We start from the raw sequence: 16,746 nt of genomic DNA, 5'->3' as shown, positions 1-16,746 counted from the left end.
GCCTATAGGTGCACATACAGGTAGAGCACTGTATACATAGTAAATAAATAAATAAATAAATCTTAAAAAAGAAAGAAAGAGCCTTTAATCTTAGCACTTGGGAGGCAGAGGCAGGCGGATCTCTGTGAGTTCGAGGCCAGCCTAGTCTACAAAGCCAGTCCAGGAAACCCTGTCTCGAAAAACCAAAACAAACATAACCCTCCTCCCTCCCCCCCAAAAAAAAGAAAAAAAGAAAGAAAAAGTCATCAAGAGAAAGCAGTATTTACATGTTAACAGATACTGCTAAAAACCCAAAGGAGTACAAAAAAAGTTATGAAAAGGATAAGAGAAAGCCCCTACTGGTGGGGTACTGTCACTGAAGATGCCTCCCTTTCCGTCTGAGAGACCAGAGTGGCTTTTCTGATGCCTGCCCCCCCCCCCGCCCCCGCCCCTGGCGAGGGGGCGGGGACGGGGTGCGCCATCAAGTGAGCAAAGGACTGGCAAATGGTAGCTACAGGTGCTGAGTCCCAAGTGCTTCACATTCAGTAGTGCTTGTGCGAGCCTTGGCATTGACTGGTTTAATTCTAGCAATGGTTCATCGGTCATTTCTGGTGAGTCCAATTTACAAGCGAGAACACCGAGTGCACTGGCTCCAGAATAAACAACCAGCAACGAAAAGCTCTACAAATCCGGTGGGGACTGCGGGCTTTCCCTAGAGCCTGCGGAAGACGCACAACGCGTTAGTCCTCTAGCCTCTCTGGATGCCAGACGGCAGGACCTCAGACGTTTTAAGTACATAATGTTGAGGTGGGACGTAGTCCTGTGATACGGTCCCTGGCTAGAATCAGGGAGTAAAGGGCTGAGGGCGTGCCTCAGCATTAGAGGGCCCGCCCAAAGTCCCCCAGTGAGGAGCTGGGGTGTGGCTCAGCGATACAGTGTTAACCTAGAATCCCCCAGTGTGGGGCGTTAGCTCTGTTGTAGATTCTTGCTTGGAAAATGAGGCCCTGGGTCCAAGCCAGCACTGAACTGTCTCTGTTCCCGCATCTGTTAACCCGGTCTGTAGCTCCTGGGCACACCCCATGTCTTCCGGTAAGCTGGGTCTGGTGACCCTCACCCTAGCCATTTGGGGAGACGTCCTAGGTCTGGAGTGAGTTGGGGGTCCACCTAGGTCCACCCAGTTCCCTCCCGGAGTCCACTCACTTCCTGCGCCGGTGCCGGCGCTCCCTGTCGTCGTGGGCGGGCGGCCCGTGTCGGTGTCGCCGCTTGCGTTCCCCATCATCGCCACCATCGCCATCTGCAGCGCGGACCGGCCTGGCGGCGTCGCGGGGACGCGGCCTGCGCTCCTGCCTGTCGTCGGGTTCGTCCCCGGGCCGTCGGCGCGCGCGGTGTCGGCGAGGTTCGCCTTCAGCCCCAGGCCGGTGCGCGTGGCGACGGGGCGCGTCCCCAACTTTGGCGCGCTCGGCGTCCGCGTCCCAGGGTGCGTGCTCGCGGGGCGGCGCGTGCTCGCGCTGCTGAGGCTCGCTCTCACGGCCATACGGGCCCTCTCGGCCAGGTGCGCGCTCAGGGCTGCCGGGCCAGGCGCGCCGCACGTCGGGGTCGCGCGCGCTCTCGCGGGGGCGCGCAGTCGGGCGCAGGGCGTCGGGCGCGCGGCTCTTGTTGGTGTTGTTGTTACGGTTCTCCTGAGGGTCCACCACGAGCGGCCGGTCCAGGTGCGTCTTGACGTCGGGCCGCAGCGGGCGCGCGTAGGAGGTGGGCCAGCGCTCAGCCGCGTCCCCGTACAGCGCCTCGCGGCTGGCCAGCAGGTTCTGCTTGCGCATCTCGCTGGTGCGCTGCTCCCACACCGACTTGGCAGGCTTCTGGTTCTTCTGCTGTTCCTTCCTGCAAGGCAAGGAGGGAGGCTGCTTGCCCTGCATGCAGCCGTGCGTGAGGGTGGTCGGATAACGAGGGCTGTGACCCCCTAACTCTAGTGGGTTCTTTCAACTTTTATTACATTGACATAAGCATTTGTATGTGCCTGGGCCCTGGCCGTCGCAAGTGTGTGAAGGTCAGAGGGCAACTATCTGCGTTCCCTTCTCTTGTACTATGAAAGCGCCTGGGGCGTGATGGCAAACGCCTTTCCCGGGGAGCCATCTTACATGCCTTTTCTTTTGTTCAGTAGGCCAGTTTCCCACCTCCGCTCCCTCACTGCTAGATGCGCGATTGGTCCGTTGATGGGTTTAGAGCTGCATGGACTTACAAGAAGTGGCAGAAACTTTAGGAGGCGGGCTCTACTTGGAAGAAGTTTAGGTGAGCGAGAGCCTGCATCTTTAAGAGCCCTTGGCACCTTTCCTCTTTCTGCTCCTTGAGCTGAGCAGTTTGGCTCCACTGTAGGCTTCCATTAAAATACCCTGCCTCACTACAGGCTCCAGTGGCCTGAGCACTAGAACTCCTGTCTAGAGTCTCCCAGTGAGAGACTGGGTATGTGTGGTCAGTGGTGGAGGCCTGGCCCGCGTACCGCCTGTGTGTCCCTGGCTTCCATCTCCAGTGCCAGAACAAATGGCGGCACAAGAAGCCCTGTCTGATCTATTTCCTCTGGGCTGTGAGCAGCCGGGTGTGTGCAGGCGGGAGCTGTGGGTAGCCCTGGAGGAAAGCATTTGGCTGTGCGAGCCTTTTGTAACACGGACCCTACCTGCCTTCCCCTAGCCACCTCCCTTGACCATCCGAAGAGAAGTGGCTCTGAGTGTTTGTGAACTCCCTTTTGATGAAGACACCTTTGCTCTCACCACCTCCGATCCTCCAGAGAAAGGTCCCACCCACCTTCAGAATCTGACTCCGAGTCCAGCTGCACTCTCCACACTGCCCAGGCCTCATCCCCTCTGCATGGGCCAGCCCAGGTTCTTGGACCTGATCTTCAGACCCACATAACCACAGCCACCCCCACAGTCTCTTATCCCATGAAAAACTAGAAGACATCTGAGTCTGGTCTTGACACTCTACTGTTCAAGGACTCTCTCTGGCCATCACTTAATTACGGGCGACCACCCCTCTCGGAGCCAAAAGGCAAGTTTTCTCTGAGGCCCACAAGGCCTTGCCTATTCTGCTTCCTTCCTTGCTTTTTTCTCCAAGTCTGTCTCCTCACCCACTCTTTTCCAGCCTTGCCAGTCTTTTTCCTACCTATTCCGGAGACACCCCTGCTGCAGAGCCTTGGCTCCTCTCTTGTGTCCTTCCCTAACAATTTACTTCCTGGAGACAGCATCTCACTATGCCCATCTAGGCCTGGCTGTCCTTGAACTCACACACAGGGTCTCACACGCCCCACTTGGATGCTGCTTTTCCTGTAGTGACAACAGGACCAGGTGCAAAGTAGGTGCTCATTAAATCCTTGCTGGGTGACAGTGGGTAAGAGGGCAAAGGCGCCTATTTCTCCCAGGCTCAGCAGTTAGGGGGCCACCCTAACCCTCTCCACATGGTAGCCCGAGTGGCACCCGAGGCTTGGGGACACTTACACGGCTATGGACATGTTGGCCGCAGACAGGGGACTCACTTCTGCTACCTCCTTGGCTTTCTGTAGTGCCAGTTTCTGGTTGGCTGCCTCTTCCTCTTCTTGCTCATCCTAGAAGGCAAATGGGGTTCCTGTTCACAAGAACAGACCTGGGGGCCCACGTCCCACCTCGCTGCCAGCCAGGGGCAAATATGAGGTACTGAAAAACAAGTACCTGGACCTTAACCCATGGACCCAAGGTCCCCAGTCAGACTAGGTAATGAAGTGAGTCTACCAGTTGGATCGCTAGCTCATTAACCCTTTGTAGCCCAGGCTGGTCTAGAACTTGAGATGGTTCTGGTTCAGCCCTCTCCAGTGCCGGAGTAACAGGCATGGGCAAGCATGCCTGGCTCCCCCTACCTCTGTCCCCCCAACTTCTTTATTGGTGCTGGGTGGACTCTGAGGCTTTGTGCTAGCTAGGACAGAGCTCTGTCGCCCGGCTGCACCCCAGTCTTGTGTCTGTGGGTGTTCTGTGCTTTTCAGGCTGTTTTAAATGCTCAGAACTAGCTCCCTTAGACATTGGGTAGCACCCCCCCGGCCCTGAGGCAGAAGCCCACCTTCACCCTCCACCCCCGTGGCAGAGCCATAGCTTGTACCATAACAGCCCAGAGAAGGAAGTCTGGGGTCTATAAGATCTATCCTCAGCCCCCCACTGTGGAAAGATGGGGAGAGAGGGATGGGGTTATGGCTTCAGTTCATGGCCTAGATGGTTGGGGACTTGAAGTCATTTATCTATGTCTCAGAAAAGCCATTAGAGACTGGGTGTGGTAGCCCAGGCCATTAATGCCAGCACTCATGAGGCAGATCACTGTGAGTTTCAGGCCAGCCAGGGCTACAAAGTGAGTCTGTATTGAGAGAGAGAGAGAGAGAGAGAGAGAGAGAGAGAGAGAGAGAGAGAGAGAGAAGGGAACCATCAATGGAAAGACAATGAAGGAAAAAAAAAAAAAAACCAAACCCTCAAAACACCAAAAGTGGAGCCATTGGGGGGTTGCAGGGTGGCTGCCCCTACGTTCTCAGTTCCCCTAGGGGCCAGAAGGTACCTCCACTTTGAAAACTGTCAGTAACAAGGAGGCAGGGCTTCCTTTCTCCTGGCACCATGCCTAGAATCTTTTAGAACCAAGTCCTTGGGACATTGGCCTCAGCAACACTGAAACCACAGGTTCCCAGGCCCCTGGCAGCACCTGCAGACCCAGGGCTGCCTCCCGGAATCTGCATTTACAGCAAGCTCCTGGGTGGGTGTGAAGCACATTCACGTTTAAACCTCTCCGTGTGCAGTGGAGAAAGCCACACGTTTCAGATTCAGACAGCCCAGGTTCAAATCCCAGCCTTACCCCTTAATTGCTGTGTGACCTTCAGCAGTTCTCTTAACTTCTCTGTGCCTCTTCTTCATCACCTATACTTTCAAGACTCCCTGACTCCTCACACTGCACTTTTCTCTTCAGCACCATCTGACAAATAGCTGTTCTAAAAAACGCGTCTGGTTTCTGCCTGCCTCCACAGCCCAAATCCCTGTTCCACAAGGCCAGTGATGATCTGTTTTGTTCACTGCTATGTCCCTGGCTTCTGGGCCAGGGCCGTGCTCACTGTAGTTACTCAATACGTGATCAGTGGATGGGGGATGGTATCTGTAAAATGGGGCTCAGACAAATGCCTTTCCTCCCTTGAGGATTACAACTGTGTGACCTGTGTGTCCAGTGGACGGAGCAGGAGATTGGGGTCTGCAGGGGAACAGCCGCTTCCCACACCAGCCTCCTGTATCTTGGATGAGCTCACGCTGGGTCAGCCTGTGGTGACACATGCCAGCCAGCTTCACGGTGGCTGAACTCTTGGCTTTGTGTCTGGGGTGGGAGACTTCCGCTATTCCCTGCCTGAGAAGGTGGGGCCGGGAAATTTCTCCCTCCCTCCTGCCAGGGCCAACAGATGGAGGGTTGGCAGCCCCTAGCTCTGTGGCCCCAGTGTCTTGGGTTCTGAGGCACTAGGGATGATGCTGTGAAATTGAAGGTGGGGGCGGGGGGGAGACTCCAGACCTGGGAGGAAGCCCCTACCTGCAAGCACTGTGGATTCTGTAATTCTGCAGAGGCAGCTCTGACCTCTGACCTCTGACCTCTGAAGATTGCACAAAGTGCAGTTTCTCTGAGTTTTCTTCTCCCAGGCAGATGCTCCCATCTCTGGGTACACAGCCTTCCCTCATCACCTTCTCCAGTTTCCTTTGTGGAGTGCATAACCGGGCTGTCCCCACCAGGGTGCACAAGGAGGCTGCATTGTTGAAAGCAGTGTGGCCTGCCCTGGTGCCTGACTGATGTGGGCCTGATGACACTAGGATGTCTGAGGCTACCTCGAGGGGCACGTGATGCCAGTTTGTCCCCAGTGTATTCAGCAACACTGAGTGCTAGTGAAACCTGGGCTCTTTCCTTCCTTATTTCTTGTCCCATCTCTTCTCCTCTGCCCTTTGCAGGGTTCCGTCTTTGCTCTCCTAGTTCCTAGTGTATGGCCTACGCATCTGCCATCCCTGGCCTCAGCTTTCCCACATGTAGATTGAGGGGACTCACACACACACACACACACACACACACACACACACACACACTCACGGGAAGCCAGGCTCTTGCCATGTAGCATAGCCTGGTTTTAAACTTGCAATCCTCCTGCCTCAGCTCTATGCTCACAGGCACACAACACTGCTACACCAGCTGCACAATGCCTTAGGTAGTGGCTGTAGCTGTCATACCATCCGGGACAATGGGCTTTGTCTTTCGGACCCTCAGTTTCCCTTTCCCCAAAAGGAGACTACAGGAGTGCCTGGCACCCAAAGCACCACAGTTCTTTTCTATTGCCCCTTGGAAGGCCAGCCAGAGGGCATTTTATCTGGCCAGCTCCTCAGCACTCGGTCACAGGTGGAACCACATGCCTTCAGATGCATTCTCCGCCTTCCCAGGCAGCTAACCTTGGGGCATCCTGTCTGTGGTCTCCTAGCGACTGTCCCCTCACAGGCTCCATGTGGAAGCCAGAGGGAGGGTGAAGTGGGGGCATTCCCCACCCCCACTCGCCATAGTTCTGGCTTTCTAGAGGTCACAGAGACTAAGATGGCCCCCTTTCTCTGCTCCTGCCTGCGGCCCCACCAAGTCACGAGTTGCCCTGTTCTTGGGTTGGTTATCCTGGAACCCTTTCTTCCTCAAGCCCTCACCACCTCGCTGTTTTCTTCCCCTTCTGAGCTCGATCAGGGACAGCGTGGCTCCAGGAGAGGCGCCTTAGTGTTCCCATCCCCAGCAAGAGCCGTGACCCAGCCCCCACATCCCTCCAACCCCTGCTGTCATGATCTGTCGCGAGCAGGTGGTCACTGTGTCCTCCACCTTGGTGAGCTCCTGGGCGTTGGCCAGGTTGTCCACTGCGATGGCCAAGAATACATTCAGCAGGGTGTCTGTGTGTCGAGTCAGGGAAAGAAGCTAATGGAAGCATACTGCCCAGAGCCTGGGCATCTGGGTCCCTCCTGCTCCACCCACAGCCAGTCTGTCCCTGGTCCCCAAGAAGGATACAGTTCCCGAAGAGGGTGAGGACAATGAAGTAGATGGAGAACACCATGCCTCCCTGCACGCCCCCCTGAGACTTGATGCCGTCATACATGACCTCATTCCAATCCTCGCCCGTCAGGATCTGGAAGACAGGGACAAACACACAGCCAAACCTCTCTCAGCCACCAGCTTGTTGGTGCCACAGCTGCGGTCACGATCTGTCAGCCCAACGCTAACCCCGGGGCGGGGGGCTTCAGCAACCCCATCTCTGTGCGTGAGAACTGGGGGGTTCTCAGCTTGGCTATGGGAAATTGGGGACTTGGGTGTCTTGTGGCTTGCTGTCAGCCTGTCTTCTCTGATGTGACACAGGGTTTGCTCTGGGCTGGACGGGCAGAAACTCAGCTCCCAGAGTGAGTTGGTATTTGGCAATTTAGCAAGATCCTGTCTCAAACAAACAAACAAACAAACAAACAGCAGTTTTAAATGGCAGGGGTCCTGGGGATGTAGCTCAGTGACAGAGTCCTTTCCTAGCTTATCACTTGGCAACGGTTATGGGACCTGTGAGAAGTAACTGGGGTGACATGGGGTCATGAGAGTGAAGCCTTATGATGTGAGGTTGCTGCTAGTCTAAGGAGGAGGAGGGGGAGGAGGGGGAAGGAGGGGGAAGGAGGGGGGGCTGGGGATGTAGCTCAGTGATAGAGCACTTGCCTAGCATGCATGAAGCCAGGGCTTCTATCCCCAGGATTACATAAACCATGGTGGCACAAGCCCACCATGCCAGCACTAGGGAGGTGGAGGCATGGAGATAGATGAATTCAAGGACAGCCTTAGCTATATAGCTGGCATGAGGCTACCTGGGCTACACGAGGCACTGTCAACAAAACAAGAAACAAAAGAGGACAATCTATGGAGCGAGATTCCGCTATGGCCCAGCTGGGGTTCAGTGTTCCGAGGTGAGGGAGCTAAGGTGTTCACCCACCTAGGACTGACTGCTCCCGTAGCAGTGCACAAAGGCAGGTCACACACTGAGGGAACAGCTGGAGCAAGAGGCGGCTGCCCCGCTGATGAGCATAGAGGAGGCGAAGGGGCTATCGGGCTTTCCCTGTGTGTGTGTGTGTAAGGCAGGTTGCCCTCAAACTTCCCAAATAACTAAGGATGATCTTGACTACCCGATCCTCTTGCATGCCGGTGCCCGGATGACAGGCATGTGCCATAGTGCTTATCTCCAAAAAGATGTCTGGGCCATGCTCAAATGGTTAAAGAAATTTTTTTTGAGGGTGTTGTGGGAGTTCACCTAAGTTCAGCCCAGAAAGACAGATAGACCACAGTCTCACTCAGAGAGGCTGAAAAGTTAACCCAGAGGATGGTCTAGCCAACCAGAGGCCGGGAGAAAAGCCTAGAAGCTCTCTCACAGAGCAGTGGGGAGGAAAGGACCACAGTGCCACCTCATTTTACAAATAGGTGTGTTGCTCTGGGTTTTGTTTGTGGCTGAGACCAGGAGCCATATTACTCATCACTTAAGTCTTTTAAAATGAGGAAAAAAAAACCCACAAAAAACTGAAACTAAAACAATAGCCCAGTAGTTTCTTTCCTTCTATCCAAAGTCTCCTGAGGATGAAGGAAATAGAATTCTAGAATGTTCCTCTGCTATGGTCAGGCTTCTCAGCCTGGTACTGTTGTTCAAGGGTGGGCCATTCCCCGGGCGGAGCAATCCATGTCTGCCCACTGCTGAATATCCCTGGCTTCGCATCACCAGATGCCAATGTCATCTGCCCACCCCAACTACGTATGACTACCAGCAGCGTCTGCAGACAATGCCCTGTGACCTTGGGGGACTGAACCCAGCCCTTGGAGCTTGGCCCTGTCTATTATTTATTTTCTGTCTTAGGGGATTGCTTCACAGCTGTGCTCTCTCAAGCCTGCCTTGCAGTCTCCTTTAGAAAGGGCCAGCCTCTTTAAGAAAAGGGAGGATGGATGCCACATTTTCTATATCCCCCCCCCCACTCAAAAACATAAAAAACACCAAAAAAACCCTCCCAATTTATTTTAATATGTTACAGGTCTCTGATGGGCCAGTCCCCAGGCTTCAGTGTAGGTCCTCCAAGAGGACGCAAGCCTCCTTGACCTGGAACAAGTGGACACACTCACTTTGAAGCTCGGTAGATGTATCCACCAGGCCTTTCCCTTCTTGGTTTGTCTTGTTTTGGGTGGGGTCTCACAGTCTAGGCTTAAACTGGAGAGCCTCCAGTCTCAGCCTCCTGAGTGCTGGGCTTGCAGGTGTGTGTGCCATGACCCTGGGTTCTCTTTTCTTTTCTCCCTCTCCCCCTACCCCTTTCCAACAGTGTCTCATGCAGCCCAGGCGGATCCCAAACTCATTATATACCAGAAATGACCTTGAACTCCTACCTCCTTTTGCTCCAACCTCCAAGTCCTGTGTGCATCATGCCCAGCCAACTTTACTGGCTAAATTCTGATACTTAAGTAACTGGAGCCCTGCAGACCCTGGAGGGATAGTCTTACCCTGGGGAAGCCAATTTCTAGAGATGGGGAAGACTTTGGTTATTGGTCTTCTGGTGTAGAATAGCTCACCCTAACGGAGCTGTCAGGGTCTTTCTTCCGGTTGCTTCAGCAGGGGCCAAACTCTCCACTTCATCTGCTTCTTCCTGTGAGAACCTCAAGCAAGGCTCTCTTCTACGCCGCCTAGCCAGAGTGCTTTCCTGTGTGGTCCTGTAGAGCAGCTTATACTCTTTTGGGATGTACAGGTGACAAGCTATCCTCTTCCCCACTCTTGCTCTCCTGCTCTCGTGTGTGTGTGTGTGTGTGTGTGTGTGTGTGTGTGTGTGTTGCTTGGCTGTACTTGGGCTGGAATCTGGGGCCTCATATGTGTTGAATAAATGCTCTAGCACTGAGCGGCATCGGCAAGCATTCTAAAACAGTGGGGAAAGGGAAGGAATGGAGGGATTATTCAAGGATGCTCCTGAGCTGCTGGGTTAGGAGCCTGCATCAGGACCGAGGACGTTCATACCTGAAACACAGTCATTATTGCTGCTGGAAAAGTGTCGAAGTTGGTGGGAGGCGTCCCCTCATCAAAATTAAACCTGTGGACAGCAAGGACATTTTACGTTAGCCCTCCTGCTCTGAAGGGGCTGGCTGGTTCAGCTTCTGGTTTCCATGGTAACATCTAGAGTATCTCTGTTCCCCAGGAAGATAATGTATCTAGTACCCAGAAGCCCACTGCCTTATACGACTGTTTCTGTCCGGGGGCAAGCCACAGGATGGAGGATGGAGATCAGCTGGAAGGGATGTGTGTTTGTGTGTAACGGAGGCTGAGTAGGAGTTCTGGGTGAGTGCTCCAGCATAGCAGGCAGGACTTACTGGCCACCGAACAGCTGCATCCCCAAGAGGGCAAAGACGACGATGAACAGGAAAAGGAGGAACAGCAGACTTATGATGGACTTCATGGAGTTGAGAAGGGAGACAACCAGGTTTCTGAGAGACGCCCAGTACCTGCCGACAGACGACAAGGTGGGGGTCAGACCAGGGATTTGCAGGCTGGGCAGGGAGCCCTCCCCCTCTCCCCCCCCCCCCCCCCCACCTCATCAGAGTGCTAAGAAACCTCAAAGACTTACTTTGTGACTTTGAAAATGCGCAATAACCTGAGAGCTCGTAACACGCTGATCCCAAAGGATGTCCCGGGCTTTATGACAGCCCAGATGACTTCAAAGATGCTCCCAATGATGACCTGCAGCAGACAGCTCAAGGTCATGGCTGGCCTCAGGACCCCCATCCATTCCCAGGGCCTGAACCAGGCCCTCCCCTCAGGGGCGCAGGATGCTGTCTATCTGGAGGGTCCACACCGGAACATGTTTATTCTGCTTTTTGGACGTCTGTGAAGCCATTAAGAGGTGGCCCCTGGCTGGAAGGCCTGTGTCACTAGGGGTCAAGATCCCCTCCCTCTTTAGGTTGTTTCTGTCAGGTTTTGTTCATGTGTTTCGTTTTTGAGACAGGGTCTCTCTGTGTAGCCCTGGCTGTCCTGGAGCTTACTCTGTAGACCAGGCTGGCCTCCAACTCGCAGATCCGCCTGCCTCTGCCTTCTGAGTACTGGCATTAAAGGCGTGTGCCACCACACGTGGGCATCTATCTGTCAGATGTTTTGCCACAGTGACTAACATATATGATGGGGCCAAAAACTCATCTTTCCCCCCTACTTCTTTATTTCTGAAAGGTCTACATGGCCAGGCCTGGTGGTCCACACCTTTAATCTCAGCATTTGGGAGGCAGAGGCAGGGGGATCTCTGACTTAGAGGTCAGCCTGGTCTACAGAGCGAGTTTCAGGGCTACACAGAAAAACCCTGTCCTGATTGTCCCCCCTAAAAAAAAGTCCACTTATGCCTGCTATCCCAGCTGTTGAGAGGCTGAGGCAGGAGGATCACTGGAGTTGAAGGCAGCCAGCTGGGGCTACACAGAGAAACACTGTTTCAATACCCATCTCCTCCCACTGACATGAGGAGGTGCACAGCTCAGAGGAATCCACAAGAGCCCATTGTTGTCTACATAGGTCTGCAGCCCAGAGGTGCCCCACCCGTCCATGCCCTTCTGAGCCCCAGTGCTTCCTGTCTGTGCATCTGCCTCCTTGGCCACTTCCTGGAAACGGAATGAGGTACCACCTGGTTCTCTTTAGGGTTCTCTCTCTCTCTCTCTCTCTCTCTCTCTCTCTCTCTCTCTCTCTCTCTCTCTCTCTCTCTCTCTCTCCTTATTGTTTTAATTTATATTTATTTATTTTAAAAAGTATTTACTATTTGTTGTCATTGTGAATATGATTGGGTGTGTGTGCCACAATTTTCCTGTGTGTGTGTGAGGGGGCAGAGGAAAACTTGCAGGAGTTGGTTCTCTTCTTGCACCATGTGGGTCCCGGGAATTGAACTCATGTTAGCAGGCTTGGCAGCAAGCACCTTTACCCACTGAGTCATCTTGCTGGTCCACCACCTTTTTTTTTTTTTTTTTTAAAACAGAGTGTGTCATGTATCCCAAGCTGGCGTTGAACTATGAAGCACACATTGGCCCAGACTGGCCTTGAACTCCTGATCCGTCTCTGTCTGCCTCACAAGTGCTCGTATTAAAAGTACCTGCTGCTATGTCTGGACTTGAGGGTTTAAAAAAAATAATTTATTATATGTGTAATATATAAATGTATATGTAAAAAAATAAAAAAATGTTTAATTGATAATAAAAAAGTATTGGACTAACTTTAACAGAGAAAAAAATAATTTATTTATTTTTATTTTATGTGCGTTAGTGTTTTGCCTGCATGTGAGGGTGTTGGGTCCCCTGGAACGAGAATCATAGACAGTTGTGAGCCGTCATGTGGTTGCTGGGAATTGAACCTGGGTCCTCTAGAAGAGCAGCCAGTGCTCTTAACCACCGAGCCATCTCTCCAGCGCCCCCCCCCCCCCCCCCCCCCCCCGCCCACACACAGGATTTTTCCTGTGTAGTGTTGGCTGGCCTGGAACTTGCTTTGTAGACCAGGCTGGCCTCAACCTCAGAACTCTACCCGCCTCTGCCTCCTGAGTGCTTGGATTAAAGGCGAGCGCCAGCCACCACTGCCTGACTGCCTTGAGATTTTAAGGTAGGACTTAGTTCCATTCCTTCCCTAGTCACCACAAAACTGCTGGGCTCCCCACCTCTACTTTCCTAAGACAGCCTAAGCTGTCCCTACCTGGTGACAACAGCTGTGCGTCCTTAGTGCCCCTCACGTCCCTACCTGGTGACAACAGCTGTGCGTCCTTAGTGCTCCTCACGTCTCTCCCCAGCTCACCTCACACCCAGAGGTAACCTTACTATTGGCATTATTATCGAAAGTCAGCTCAGGCTACCCTGGACTCACAGTCCTGTCTCGGGCTCACGTGCTAGGGCTGCGGGAACAACCCACGTCTGGCTCCCTCCCCAGGTGTCAGCCATCGCTGACTGACGAGATCCAGAACAAAAGGCCCGAAAAACCGCAGGACTTACCCCACAGTCAAAGCAGTTGAAGGAAGAGTGGAAGTAAGGCCGCGTCCCGAGCCCGTACATTTTTATAAACATTTCGGACATAAAGAGTCCTAAGAAAATGAATTCTGCATAGTCTGGAAGGAAGAGGAAGAGGCGTGGTTTAGGCCCTGGGGAAGGCCCAGAGCCCCCTCTGTTTTTCTCCCGTGTCCTCCTGGCAGGCAGGGAGGCAGAGACGGTACTCTGTAGATTAATGGCCAATGGCTATACAAGCATTCTTTCCCCATGGGCCTCAGTGTCTCTTCTGCAACCAACTGTTCCTATCTTCCAACCAACCAACCAACCAACCAACCAACCAGCCAGCCAAATTTAGGCCAGTCTTTAAAGAGCAAGGAAAAGTCCAGTAGGTAGTCATTGAATAGTTTTTACTCTGGTTCAGTGAGGAAAGTTGGATGTGGGATACTGCTATGGACCAAGTTTTTGTGTGGCTTGTTAAATTTAGTCAGTGACTACCTGGGTTTCAGGGATAGTCATGTGTATGTGGAATGACTGCCTGAAACTAGACAGTGCGAGGCAGAGGCCTTGGATCAGCAGTAGAAGGCGAGGGTAGAATCCCCCAGCGAGGCTCTGGGGCATGGCTTAGTGGTAGAGCTTTTGTCTAGGAGAGTTCCATGGTAGAGCATGTTTGAAACCCTGGGTTCCGTCCTAGCACGGCAGCACACAAAGAGAAGAGCAAGCCAAAGGAAGTGTAAAGAAAAGGAAGGCTGCCGGGCGTGGTGGCGCACGCCTTTAATCCCAGCACTCAGGAGGCAGAGGCAGGCGGATCGCTGTGAGTTCGAGGCCAGCCTGGTCTACAAAGTGAGTCCAGGATGGCCAAGGCTACACAGAGAAACCCTGTCTCGAAAAACAAAACAAAACAAAACAAAACAAAACAAAAAACAAAAAGAAAAGGAAGGCTATGTAATTTCTAAGAACTTCATAATTGTGCCCCCAGAGTTAATTCTATGGTTTTTGCCCCACCTCCACCCCCTGGAAATCTGTGATGATTTGCTCTTTGAGACACAGGGTCTCATTACATAGTCTTGGCATTCCTCTGTAGATGAAGCTGCCTTCAAACCTACCGCGATCATCCTGCCTCGGCTTCCCTAGTGCTGGGATTAAAAAAGGTGCGCACCACCACACCTGGCCTCTAAAACCCATGGGAGCAGTTCCCATGGATACAAGACTGTTAGAACAGTGTAAGATGCTGAGGGGGAACGAACAGCCTATAAAGGGACTTGATGTAGGAGATCATCTTCTGGCCTTTCATGAGGGCACGGTATCATCTTCTGGCCTTTCATGAGGGCACGGTATCATCTTCTGGCCTTTCATGAGGGCACGGTATCATCTTTTCCAGACGACACAGCATTGAGGGCAGGGAACAGCTTTCCAGCAGACAACCAAGCCTCTCTGAATGCCACATGTAGATTTCCTAGGAGGCGCTCGGAACTCAAGAAAGGAAATATTTGTTCTTACTAAACCGCCCAGCCTCAGGTATTTTGTTACAGTAGTGTGGATTGGCTAAGACAATTGCCAAGAGCCCTAGCTAGGTGATGCTTTAAGGAGGTGGGTTTTGAACTGATTGCCAAATACCCCTCATTGTCATTTTTTGCCAAAACTTCCTTTCATTTGCAAGATTCTCAGAAGCTCCTTGTTTCTGGGAGAAACTCTTGGAGCGTCTGGGACCGAGTATCTAGAGAAGCAGATCTGCCTATAACATCTGTTCCCTATGAGACTCAACAGGGTGGCCCCAATGGGACAGAAGTCTCTGAGATGCTTGCTCACTAGTTACCATGGAAACTCAGGAGTTATTAACACACAACACCAGAGCATAGAAGAACCATAGGGACTGTCAGACCTCTCTACCAGGTCCAGACAGAGATCCCGAGACCCAGGTGTTCATTTCATCAGTTCCAAGGGGCTCCCTTGTTCTGGTCTGGATTTCTCTGAAACTGACTGTTACATTCTTTGTTATTTATAGACTGCCTTAGGACTGAAGACCTCTGATCAGTGGATTACAGTCCGACCTGCCTAAGGGGTAGGACAGACATTGAGACTTCAAGGACTCCACCATCAGATACAACTTGGACTTAGGAACACAACTTCCTGGGTTCAAATCCTGGATTCCTCCCTTACAAGCTGTGTGACCTGGGAAAAGTTCTGTCACCTCTCTCTGTCTCCTTTTTTTTTTCCCTCATAACTGGAAAATGGGGCTAACTAAAAGATGTCTACACACCAAAGCCTCCAGGCAGAAAGTCCTAATCCCCTGTTTCCTTAACCAGGACAGATTGCAAGATGATTAGTGGATGAAAATAGGCGAGTAAAAAATAGTCTGCGGGAAGAGGTCATAACGAGAAATAGAGAGTCCTCGTTTACAGAGCTCCAGAGGGACCGATGCAATTACGCAGCTTGGAAGCAGGTCAGGCTCAGAGAAAGAACAGTCCCCTTGGGGTGGCCTGTGGGGTCAGACAACAGTTCTGGGGACCACAAAGGTTCAAGGAGACAGTCCTCTGCACTAGAATTTGGGCCTTTCTAGGTCGAAGGCATGACCATCCTTATAGCTGTCCTAAGCCACTTCTGAAAAAGGCCAGTAAACAGGCCAGAAAGCCAACAGCTCCAGTAGGAGGCAGTTAGTAGGCACCAAAGATTGAGTAGTTCTCACGGGGCCTCCAGGGGTGAGCCAGGCCATCCACACCGTTGTTAGGCCCACACCTTCTGTTGACTCCTTATAGTTTTTTTTCCCAGCCTGGGGGCTCCCACTTTCTAGGACCCATGCTCAGTTTAGGCAAATCCTGAAACTCTAGGCAGAATCCAGAGGGCAAAACCTTGAGGGTCCTGGCTTCTCTGAGGAAGCAAAACACACTTATGTTTGTTAAGCCTCAGGCAGAGGCGAGGCAAAAGGAGAGAGAAAGGGGAGAAGTAGACGTTTTAACAAAAAAGCAGGTGGAGACCAGATCAGGGGGTCTAGAGTCCCCCAGTGTGGGCTGTGGGCATGAGTCAGTGGTAGATTCCCTGTAAATCCCCAAGTTCTAACTCTAGCACTGGGAGGAAGAGAGGGACAGAGGCCATCACTGCTTACAGGACACTTGTGGTTCTGAGGTTCCCAGCTCGAAAGTGGGTATCCCATGGACAATCCGAGCAGTGCTCTTGGGGTCTAACGCACGCCACTGCCTGTGTGGCTCTCTTGTCTGTCTTTTATCTTCCCATCTGCACATCGTCAGTATTCCTGTATCCACGTTAGAAACAGTGGCCTGACTTCCAGCCTTCGGCTCTCAGGACGGTGTGAAAGATGGGCCGGGCAAGGCTGGGTATGTCCTGTGTCCCCTTCAAAGGTTCATGTTCTAGGAGGCTGAACTATAGAGCAGGAAACACTGGGAGCTGGTGAAGGGCCTTCAAAGGTGGGGCTAGTGGGAGGTACTTAGGACACTGGCCACACTGCTTTCCTGGCTTGCTCTGAGGCTCTTTCACTGCCTTTATCTCACTGTCTCTACCTTTGCATTTGCATCTATCTCTCCTATCTCTCTGTCTCTCTTCTTTTAACTTTCTGTGCTTCTTTAAAAAAAAAAAACTACTGTATATGTGTATGAGCATGCGAGTGTGTGTGCATGAGTGTGTGTGCATGAGTGTGTGTGCATGAGCGTGTGTGCATGAGTGTATGAGCATGCAAGCGTGTGTGCATGAGCGTGTGTGCATGAGCGTGTGTGCATGAGCGTG

The 16,746-nt window shown here is 52.6% G+C and overlaps 1 protein-coding gene across 1 annotated transcript in view; it reads right to left on the bottom strand.

Annotated features, from left to right (window-relative positions):
- The window catches only part of LOC127209651 (voltage-dependent P/Q-type calcium channel subunit alpha-1A), a 142,966-nt gene that overhangs the window by 93,111 nt on the left and 33,109 nt on the right, over positions 1 to 16,746 (bottom strand). Inside the window, exons 9-16 of the mRNA XM_051169332.1 lie at positions 13,018 to 13,130; positions 10,638 to 10,750; positions 10,384 to 10,515; positions 10,034 to 10,106; positions 7,033 to 7,150; positions 6,850 to 6,917; positions 3,465 to 3,571; positions 1,180 to 1,857 (exon numbers count right to left, since the gene is read on the bottom strand). Of these exons, the coding sequence (XP_051025289.1) occupies positions 1,180 to 1,857; positions 3,465 to 3,571; positions 6,850 to 6,917; positions 7,033 to 7,150; positions 10,034 to 10,106; positions 10,384 to 10,515; positions 10,638 to 10,750; positions 13,018 to 13,130 (1,402 nt within the window). The remainder of the gene's footprint in view (positions 1 to 1,179; positions 1,858 to 3,464; positions 3,572 to 6,849; positions 6,918 to 7,032; positions 7,151 to 10,033; positions 10,107 to 10,383; positions 10,516 to 10,637; positions 10,751 to 13,017; positions 13,131 to 16,746) is intronic.

The sequence above is a fragment of the Acomys russatus genome, chromosome 26 (genome assembly GCF_903995435.1).
Source record: "Acomys russatus chromosome 26, mAcoRus1.1, whole genome shotgun sequence".
NCBI lineage: Eukaryota > Metazoa > Chordata > Mammalia > Rodentia > Muridae > Acomys > Acomys russatus.
Note: the sequence above shows the minus strand (reverse complement) of the source record. Positions and strands in the feature narration are given on the sequence as shown.